The sequence below is a fragment of the Centrocercus urophasianus genome, unplaced genomic scaffold, assembly GCF_019232065.1.
Source record: "Centrocercus urophasianus isolate 14NV4802_14NV808 unplaced genomic scaffold, USGS_Curo_1.0 seq_73, whole genome shotgun sequence".
Taxonomy (NCBI): domain Eukaryota; kingdom Metazoa; phylum Chordata; class Aves; order Galliformes; family Phasianidae; genus Centrocercus; species Centrocercus urophasianus.
In genome coordinates, this window is record NW_024885344.1 from 13,998,282 (window position 1) to 14,009,378 (window position 11,097).

The following is an 11,097-nucleotide window of genomic DNA, read 5'->3' on the forward strand; positions in this document are numbered from 1 at the left end:
AAGTTGAAGACAGTGAGAGAGAACATCAATTCTGAGTTCCTTTCTCAGGCAAAGTTTTACTAAAACTTTGAAAATTCATTTGAACAAGAACAACTTCCAAGTACGGCAAAAATAAACTTTAACTCCTGTACTTTGAAAATCTTTCAGCAAGAAAGAAGCAATCCATGGCTACTCCAGTAGCTCCATTTCCACTCTTCAATGAGATCAATATGCTGCAGGTGATACCACTAAAAAGAGTGAGCACCAAACATCAAAATATATCATGCACTTCCTTTGCAAGCAGGGTTGTTATGATTGAGACACTAACACATTAACTACAAAAACACTTAGCAACATGTAAAACAGTCTTTTAATACACTTACAGAAGAATGTGTGTGCTTTACTGCTTTGAAATCGATTTCATTCCCAAATTCTGCCATCACTTACCAGATATTGAAGACAACTCAAATCCAAATCTTAAGAACATCAAATTATGCCTATAGCAGGTTTTGGTACTCTTAATCCTAAGCGTACCTTGTAGCCATTTCAGGTTGTTTTCAGTTGAGTACAACCTGGCCTGTGGGCCAGGAGACAGCTACTCTGCATTCCAGTATTTATCCCATCTGGATAACAAGGGAAGAAAACCAGCAAGGCATGCTGCAAATTGCTATCTGTAAGATCATATTCCAATTAATACCAGCAAATCAAAACCAATTATTTTCTCTGTGGTTGTCTTCGGTATTTCTAAAAGGATAAAGATTATAAAGATTAAAAAAAAAAAAAAAAAGGCTATCTACTGTTCTCTACTGTTCACTTTATAAAGGTACACGAAGTCTTCTTCACTATGTGCAGGAACTGCATCCAGAAGCTCTTCTGTGCAAATGTCGGATTTCCAAATTTACCTCTATAATTCAAATTCCAGATCTATACTTCACTTCACAGTACTAAAAAAGTAATGATTAAAAGAAAAATGAAAAGATGCTATAGCTTTATAACAAAGTAAAGGAAAAGAAAAGCATAAATACATCCATCTTATATTCCGTTTATTTAATACCACAGTAGTAAATACAGTAAGAGGTTCAAAATCAGACAATGCTAGAGCTAGCAAGATACAGCTGCCCTGGCAGATGAACAGCCTAGCAGTTGTTCTGGAATTCTGTGTGCTGAAAAGCTGAGAGGTGTACATGAGTAGACTTCAAGTTCAATTTCATAGATAATGACAATGCAATATTAAACACACTATTCCTGATCTGATAGAGCAGCCTCTGAATAAAAATAAAGCAGTGCTGTGGCTGAGAACTATATTCCAATATCTGTACTTTTAAAATAAAATAAGTAAATAGGAAATACATTTTTTTTTCCTTAAAAAAAGCAAGGGCTCTCTGTTCAATAATTACTAAAATATGCTTCAGTTTTATTTACATTAATGTTAAGATTGTATGGCTTTCTATATGCCACCTTATGGAGGTGGACATTTTAAAATCAGTATTTTGTCCTTACCTATAATGTTAATAGTTTAAAACGCAGATAACGTTCCCAAGCAGAGGCAAGCTTCAGGGTAGCATGTCACTAAGACTGAATCCCAGCTGTCCTCTGGAATGGGCAGGAGGCAATAGTACGCTTTCAAACCACTTCCTTTTCTAATTTCTGTATGAGCAAAGCAATTTCAAACACACAGGGGTAAGCCCTTATTTAGGTAAGTCTACAGCAAGAGCTCTGAATGATGTTAACTGACAGCTTATTTAGACCCATCTGATGTTTAATATCCACATTTCAAAGCATAGCTAACATATTCCTTAGTACTCTCTCAAGCAGGATTTCAATACCATCACAATGACTCAGTTATAAAAACACTGGTCCTTAGAAAAAGCACTGTGCAATTTAGGAGCATGGCTCCTACCAGCAGGCAGACATCAAATACTTGAACTGACAAATCTGTCTTTTAAAGAAACTGTGTTACAACTCAAGAAAACTGTTCTGGGAAAGTCATCAGCCTAAGATGTTACACTGATCCTAGCTTTAAACAATTTCACTGAACAAAGATCTCACTGAAGCCATCCAATGCTCACCCACTACCACTTTTCAGTTCCTAACCTCCTCAGCGCTCTCTACTTTCTTTTATCATTCAAAACCAAAAAGATACTGGAACTGGAGACAATACCGCTCTGTTTACATGCTTCCCTACTTCTGATGTCTCCACAAGGCAGCTTTGATGATAGATATGATGATAGATTTGGTGTCCAAGCATTAAATTCTTATGAATATCAGCAGGTGTCAAACACCTTTAAACCATTAGAGGTTCTGAACTGTTCTTCCTTGCATTCAGTAAGAGTATTTTACTTTTCTTTAGTGAAGAAGTTCTTGCACAAAAGAACTATATCTCAAGCTCTCAAGAAAGAGTTTGGTCAGCAAGACTGAGTTTATTGTAAATAACAGTTTATTCTCAGCTGCACCTAAAAGCTCCACCCATGACCATGTTGGTGCTGAATAAATATGTAACAAAACTCTTCTTCTGTGAAGAACTTAGGAGATAATGGTTGAAAGAAGCTTAGAGATTAAGTGACATAGCCCTAGCACAATAAATCTGCTGTAGAACTGAAGATAGAGGTTGTATCTCCTAGGCCTAGGTCCTGCTCCTCGACCATATTATCTCCCACCTTTGGTTTTTATACCATCTTATTCCTCCAGACATTGACCCGCAGAGGAAGTTGACTGAATCCCAAACCTGCTTGTGCTCCACTATTTCAGCTTGTTCCTACTTCAGGACTAACCATCTTTTACACAGATTTCCTTCTCTTTCCAAACACATTGTTGATTAACTTGGCCATTGATTTTGATCCACTTGGTCTTCTCTTTTCCTTTGCCTTGAGATTTGAGGTGATGCTCCTCAGAACTTTTGTGAACATTGCTACAACTTCCTGATAATGTTCTGCAGCAGACAATTCACAGAATTGGCACTTGTTATCCATCGCCAGCTTTTGACCTTCATCCCAGCCAACTTCTCTCATATGGCATAAATCCTGTTTGTTACCAACCAAAAACACTGTTGACTCAACCATTCTAAAATCAAAAAAGTTTTAATTGGAGAAAAGATAAGTTAAAATACTGAGTAGTATTCTGTGCTACATATGTATAATAAGAGTAAGAGGCATTGTAAAACAACAACAAAAAAACACCCAATAACATACACCAAAAAAGCCAGCCTCCTAACTTTACCAAGTACAGTTACAGCTTTCTATTGACCACAGTCAAACATGAAAGGGAATTTCCATGCAACGTATTCTTATGATATCTATCAGGAATTTTTTATTTTAGATCCTTTACTCAATAATTGCATGTACTTTGCATTCACTGCAGTTTTCATACTCTACGCTGATGAGGATGTTGTCAGCTCCTGCAGTTCATGAATAAGCAAGGTGAATACTTTCTCAATTTCTAGGTAACACAACAAAGTCAAAGAGATGCACATAACATGACTCAAAAAAAGACATGGGAATCCTAATTCCAATTTTTTTGTTAAAATTATTTCTTTCATAGAAATTCTGTTTAAGGAAGCTCAGAAGCAAGACAACAAAAAAAGAGTTATTTTTTATTTCATTTCTGGTAATAAAAGGATTTCATTCTATTCATTTTAGTAAGCACCTCAGTGAACCAATACAGAAATACCCACCAACACACCTACTCAGACTTTCAACTTTCCTTCTAAGTACTTTCTTACCATATGATCACTTGTGCACAAATGATGTTGGAGTCACAGCTAAATGCAGCTTACAGGAAATTCATGGTGTTAGATTCTTTGAATTCCTTATAGGTGCATCCCCAACATTGATGGGAACAGCAGTGAGGGAGTAAAATTACATGATGTATATGTCAGGTTTTTACTCATCTAAGTCACAGGAGACAAATTTATGGCAACTATTTAAAACATACTGCTGTAAGAAAAGAGAATGAAGACCACTGTTCTCTTAGCTGTGGACAGAGTGAAACAGGTTGTAATTTTTAACAGTTTACCTTGATGTATCGTACTGCTGGTATTGTGCTGGGAGGACACTGCTGGATTTTAATCATTATTTGGATTCCTAGAGCTTACAGAAATATTCTCAGGTTTTTTTTTGTATGCTTTGCTGAAAGAAACTAAAACAATGCCACTTACTTTTTACAAGCTCCTATGTGAGACTCTTGGATCCTGTATAGCAATGCTTTTGCAAATGCAAATGATGCTCTGTCACTGATGTCATAAACAATGATGAATCCATCAGCCCAGTGGAGCTCATCTGTGAGGGAAAGCTTCCCCTGCTGTGGGTGAAAGAAGTTCAAATTCACATGCAAAAATATCATTACTGTTGTCACTCTTGAGTATTTTCTTTGTCTTTGTGAATGCAAGAATACTGTATGTTTCATTGCAAAAGATATGAATAGATGATATGGATGCTTGCACTGAATTCAGGTGAGTCTTGCTCCAAAAACCCATTAATAACCATCACTACAGATTGCATTTTGGAGCACTAAAGAATTCATTATGAAATACCTTTGCTTTGTTTAAACAGTGAAATTGCATTATCTGTACAGACTGTATTTCCAGCAGACATATGTTGAATATTCTGAAGTTACAGGAGAATTAAATGCAGGCCATTTGTGTCTGTGATTATGGCACTGTTTTGTATGCTTCTAGTTGCCTGACCACAATGAACTTAACTAATTTATTAAAAGTCCTTTGTTCCAAGCCATTTCTCATTTTTTCTTTGTATTATTCAAGTCTGAAGCAGTACCAACTCACAGGATAGATTTCCACGGGGCTTGAAAATTTTCATTTCTAGCTGCCATTGACTTAAATTCCACAAGTGACAGAACTCACACAAAGTGATACTGAGAGTTAGTATTTGGGTCTTTTCACACCAAGGAAGTGTCACTGTCATAATTTCTAGAAAGCAACAGCTGCAAACTATCCCATCAACAAGGACCACATGATCCAAGATGGGTAGAATAGGCCAGCCTACACTTGACCATGTACTTCATGGAAAACACACTGGACAGTAACTTGAGGACTGCTTAAGCTGAATTAAAGCTGTGCTCTTTGCAGTGTACAACCTTCATCAGTGTCCTACCCTGGTTGCCTTGATTAGTTCAACACCAAAGCAGCATCATAAATGCAACTTACTCTATATGATGGATGGTAAGTGACTGTTGGCAGAGCATCAGGTTAAGGGGCAGGAAAGGTGACTTGTGTATGATGGCTGTTTGCCAGATTAAGAGACAGAGAATGCTGCAGAGCAGGAGTTTAGCTACCAGACAGAAGCCTCAGAGAACAGCAAGATTTCAGGAAGCGGAAACAAATGTGAATTTTCCTTTCCCAGCTTGGCCTCCTCTCAGGACCTGTTTTTCTTCCCCATAGGAATTTTATATGCCATCTGTCTCTTTCTAACATCAACAATTCATACTGATAAAAAGGCATTACCACCACCTCCTCTCCTGCCCACCACCTATTTAGTCCTCTACAGGTCTCTCTCTACAGGAAATGAAGAAAGACAGACTCAAGGCAGCGAACAGTGAGCGTTAGGCCTTGTTACTAAGGAAGAACTGGCAGCTAGAAGAGGACCAGCAAGAGGAGTTGTCCTCAACACAGTTGATCTCCAGTCTCCCTGAAAGCAAAAAGGGAGCCCAAGGGGAAGCAACCAAACACTCCACCCTCAAGTAGTCTAGTCTAGTTTAACATAGCAAGCTACTACTGTCACTGTTTCAAGTATGCTCAGATGCCACAGGATTTAATATGACAGTAAACAGAAGTTAGAGATGGGCTTAGGAAAGATGACTGAGATATGTGGAAATGACTACAGAAAAGTAGCTTTGAAGAGGGATTGCAGTGACAAGAGAGGGCTCCATTGAATATATTAACAAGGCACAGTGCCTATTTCAGGATCTGCTTTGCTGTTGCTTGTCTTTAAGAAGAAAAGAAGTAGATTTGTTTGTAAGTTATTTTATGTGCTCATCGTGTTAACATTTCTTAAGTCACTGATTTCAAGTTTGAGCCAAACTTCCAGTGCTTTGGCTTTAGCATTCATTATTCTGGTCAGTGAGAGGCAGGATCACTGTCCAAGAGGGATCTCTGTAAACTAGCAGAGACAGACCTACCTAGATCCATTTGCATTATATGTTACCAAGGCTTATGCGTATCAGAAACAGAAGGAAAGAAATTAATACAAAAAAGAGTCTTCATTTGAGGGTGGTTTACTGTGATCAAAGTTTATCTGCCAACATTTAGATGCTTGTATTATGGCTCTCCTTGTCTGTTCTGTGAATGTAAGTCTCATTTGCAGACTTACCTACTTTGATAATTTCCACAACCATTTAATATACAGTTTGCCTTATTAAAAAATAAAAAAAATAACAAAATCCACCTGTGTAGGAAATTTAAGAATTTTGTTTTATACTCCTATAATTGTTTGCTGTATTTAAATATACAATATGGGAGTGGGAAAGATTAATTAATATTAAACATTCCAAAATACAGAAGTATTTACAGAAAAAAATACAGGACTTGAGTGTTTCTTCCATGAAATGGGAAAGTGCACATCTCTTGAACCACAACAAATATAAAGTTTGTGTCTTGCAAAAGAAAAAGTGCAAGAATAAATTCCTAGCACAGAAAGAATGTTTACAACCCTTTTTAACCTCCCACAGGTAGAATGAGGAATAGGTTTTTTTTGTCCCCTAAAATTCTTACCTGTGAACAAGGGTCATAAATTTCCAAGTGTATCTGCTTCCCATCCAGACAAAAGTGTTTAGTGTAGATGCATTCTAAAAAAAATAAATATGTGGCATTCAATAAGAACCAGCACTAGAGTGACTGGGAATGGTGGTGAATAAAATGTGATGAAGGGAAGATAATACCGAAGAGGCTTTTTTTTTTGTTTACAGTTTTTTTGTTTGTTTGTTTGTTCATTTTTTTAGCTGGAAACAATCCCACTTCATTTTGCACCACCTGATCTGCCCAGTCCCATTGACCAACCAACACCATTTCACTGTGGCATTCCCAGGAAAGCAATGGTGTGATTAATACTTTTAGACCCTAGATTTCTTCTCAAAGACAAATACATAACACAGTCCTCAGAAACAGCTAAGTCTTGATGATTACTGTAGTGGAAATGCTAAGTCATGGCTTGAACCCAGTAGGAAGGCAAGGCCAATCCATGATGCTCAGGTGGATGCAATCCACATGAGTGACTGGAAGGGGTAGAGCCAGGATCCATTCCTTCCCAGACCTCATTTAAGGGTTGGCAGTGGAGGCAAGGGTATCTTGCTGGAAATCCCTGTGTATCTGAGGCCTTCTCAAGGTGAGCAGATTTTCTTACTTTGTTTCTGTGTCCCCAGCTGCTGCAGCCCAGGACTACTATACTGCCATTGCTACACTTGCCATCTCATTACAATTACTTATTTTTGAGGTTCAGCATTATAAAAGCGGTAAACTAGATTACTGACATTTGGAACTTCAGTAGTATATGCACTATCGGATCAATATTTAGAGGATAATGTCCTTAGCCTAAATCCTAAAACATTTCTGTAGTGTCAGCTCTCTGATTAAAGATTCTCTGGCAGCACAGCAGCTCTGAGAACCTTACTGCAGCAAGATATTCATCACTGTTTTAGACAGTAGTTTGTTCTAAGAGAATACAACCAGCTTGTGTTCACAGAGCTGGTCGTCAACAAGTTTTCTACAGTGTAAATCCTTCACACTACTGAGGTACAGGAACAAGAATCAGTATTGGCACTACTGAAAATACCCTTCAAAATGCATATAAGGAGGGTATGGTTAAGGGCTATGATGTCTGGAACCAAACATCTTTGGTTCAGCATTACATTCACATCAAGCATTCTTCTTTCACTCTTAAGAGCTCAACTAATAATGAACTATGACCCCCAAACATCTTAGGAATCAAAACTAAGCTCCTTGGTGATTTCCATAACTAAATTTCATTATCACTACTTAAATCCCACTATTCAGTTCTGCAGAATACAGTGCTATGTATTCTATCATCCCTTTTCTTTGTTTTTAGCTCCCTTTTGCCCCTCTAGAAATTGAGGGGAAGCTTTTCTTCCAACATTTGTTCACAAATACAAAATGTTTTAGGTGTTTGCAAGTCTCAGAAAATACATGTACTATCAGAGGCCCAGGACAAAGGAATTTGTTCAGAGTTCTAGGTGATGTAGAACATGCATGGACAGCACTACACATCTGCAAGTAAAAGCTTAGGCTTAAATGAATATTTGGGATATTAACAGCTTTTCAAGTCTTGGCATAAGTAACTACAGTAGTAGAACACTTCTGTGCAACTGTAACCTTACTTTCAGACTAAGTTATTTTAGATTTATAAGTGAAATTCAGCTTCTTAGTATTACTTTAACTTTTTTGTTTATTCTGGTTTTTGTTTAAAACAAGTTTTTGGAAAGAAAAAAATCCTCTAGCAGAGGAAACAAGATAGACTGCAATCCACTTGACTTGTTAAACTCTGGGCCTTCCTGTGCCATACAACCGGAATAGCACAATTCCAGGGGTGCTTGTGTATCAGTTCAATACTTTTACTGCTTCTACCTAAACCACGAAAGTTCAAATCCTGTTTTGCAATCTTCCAAGATCTTAGGAGTGTCTTAAGTGTGTTTATTCTGATATGAATGAGAACTTCTATCCTCAGCATGGCAAGACTTGTCACTAAGCTATCAAAGCAGTGCAATCCTGCAGAAGCAGGGGACTTCGCATCACACTTTGATTAACCAGCAGTGCCTGATAAACAGTGTTTCACCTCTAGAACGGGTAAGGAGATACTAATAGAAGAGTGTTGTGATTTATTTATTTATTTTTTTTAATCTACTTCTTTCCTCTCTATCTCCTCTCTGATGGAGCTTACTATAATCTACACGAGCTCGCACACAGCTCGGTTATCTCTCCCTCACAAGCCCTTCACAGCCGCCTCACGACGAGCTTGTCACCAGACTGAAGTTGGAGACGATCCCTGCGCAGATACCCGGTTCGCCTTCCCTGGCCTGCAGAGTCGACGTCTGGCCGCCAGCCCTCACTGATAAACAAGCTAAAACTTCAGTGTTTCCAAAAAGTTGTGTGCAACTACATCTCCCCCCCCCGGAGGGGGGTTGGTGGTAGCGGTCCCCCCCCGTTCCACCGCCCCGCTGGCGCCGCGCCCCGACGGCCGCCCGCTTCCCTTTCCCGGAGCCCGGCGCTGCTCACCGGCGTTGGACGCGTACTCTCCGATGAAGCGCCGGGTCAGGAATCGCACCGCCAGCGCTGCGAGAAGGAAGGAAGGAAGCAGCAGGTGAGCGGAGCGGTGCCCGGCAGCCCGAGGCGAAACGGGGCTGGGGGTACCGAGCCCGCCCCTCTGCTCCACTCCTCCCCCTTACCCGACTTGCCGGCCCCGCTGCCGCCCAGCACGGCCAATTTCACCTCGCTCATGCCGCTCCCGACGCTCCGCCGGGCCGCAGCCCTCCAGTAACAGCGCTCGGCGCTGCCGCTACTTACGGCTCCCGGGGACTGGGGGCGGGAGGAGGGGCTGAGATACGCCGCTTCTCCGACGGGCGGTCCGCCCCCGGCGTCTCCTCTATCCCCACAGCCTGTGCAAACTCTTCTCCTGGCAGCTCCTCCTGCCTCCTGGTGTGGCCCACGATGTCTGCTTCCCGGCCCCAATGCTTTGTTGGGGGTGGAGGTGGTGTGTGTGGGGGAGGGAGGAGTAAGAAAAATAAAACTAAACAAACGAAATACAGAGGAAAAAGAAGTTCTCCAGCTCTGCATCTGGGGGTGTTTGTTTTGTTTCCAGGTCGCCATCCTTCCGTGCCAGGAATGTGAAGAAAATGGAGGGATTCCCCCCTTCCTCCCCATGCCCCTTCAAATGCTTCTGAGGCATCTTGCTGAGAATAACTGTTTTTCACATCTCTACTGTTCAGCCTCAAAAGGTTTCCAAGCTCTTGTCACTCACTAAACCTTTACTCGTAGGCAAATGTGCTTTTTGTGTGTATGAGGACTTTTACTCCTTAAATCAGTCTGGTAAAGAACTTAAAAGTTTTCTGCTGAATGGAGCTTAGGTAAGGCTTACAGCACTCCTCTGATGTAGAGAAACGTGACAGAAGTACAGACAGCACCAGAGGGCCAAACCCACTTTTGCAGTATTGCAAACAAAAACTTTGTTCTGCTCCACAAGTGCTCTCTAAAGGCTGTTTGAATGTGCACTTGAGAATAACTTTAGTTATCCCACTAGTAAACAGGAGACTACTCTAGTACACAAGTTATGTAACTACTCTGTTCCCATTTATTTTATTCTGTTTATGTAAATTGAATATGTTTGTTTAGTCTTTTTATTCTGTTCTGTTCCAACATTGGCTCTGTATAAATGCTTCAATAAATCCTTCTTCATCATACTTGCTAGCAGCTATTATGAGAACCAATTGTGTCCGTGGCTTTAAAAAATGAGTCAGAGAAGGAATTTGAGAATACTTTTTCTACAGTTCAAGAGAATGCTTAGTAGAGGTAAATATATTTAAGAAGAAGACATGTACAGATAACAGACATAACTTGGCTGCTAAGTCCCTGACTTACAAGATGTTAACAGCTGGAAGTGTGTTCAGGGGATGCAGGGGATGTCCCTACCTATTTCTGTGGATGGATTTTTTCTTGGTTTGTGTGGGTGTTTTTTTTTTTTGTTTTGTTTTTTTTTTTTTTTTTTTAGTTTCCTGCTACTGTTCACTGACAAGACAGGTGTCTAAAAAGAACTGTAGTCTGACCTTCTATGGCTATTGTAACATTAGCGTTTGAAATGGATACTGACATGATTAGGCTAAAGTTACTAATAGAATAACAACACAACTGAGTATTTCGATAATTCTGCAGTAGGAAAGTCTGAGTGCTTGCCCTTGGGCACAATGCTGTGTCTTTCACAGGTGATTTTAAAGGAATGGTTCTGCTATTCCTTTTGGGCCGTGGTGTGATGTGTGAATGTGGCTTTCTCACAATTGGCAAATGGGCTTCAGTTTCTGCTGGAGAATGTACAAATAGTCCCTATGTTAATGAAATGCTGATTAATGCACTTTTAACCCCTGTAAGTGGTCCATTCTACAGGAGAA

General features: G+C 39.9%; 1 protein-coding gene across 1 annotated transcript; it reads right to left on the reverse strand.

Moving 5' to 3' along the window:
• Positions 1 to 1,005: 1,005 nt before the first annotated feature.
• RERGL (RERG like) lies at positions 1,006 to 9,467 on the reverse strand. The gene is made up of 5 exons (XM_042837942.1): positions 9,385 to 9,467; positions 9,215 to 9,271; positions 6,701 to 6,774; positions 4,133 to 4,275; positions 1,006 to 3,039 (listed from the first exon to the last, which is right to left on the reverse strand). The coding sequence occupies exons 1-5, from the start codon at positions 9,434 to 9,436 to the stop codon at positions 2,757 to 2,759; spliced, it is 609 nt and encodes a 202-aa protein (XP_042693876.1). The 5' UTR covers positions 9,437 to 9,467; the 3' UTR covers positions 1,006 to 2,756.
• Positions 9,468 to 11,097: the final 1,630 nt, after the last annotated feature.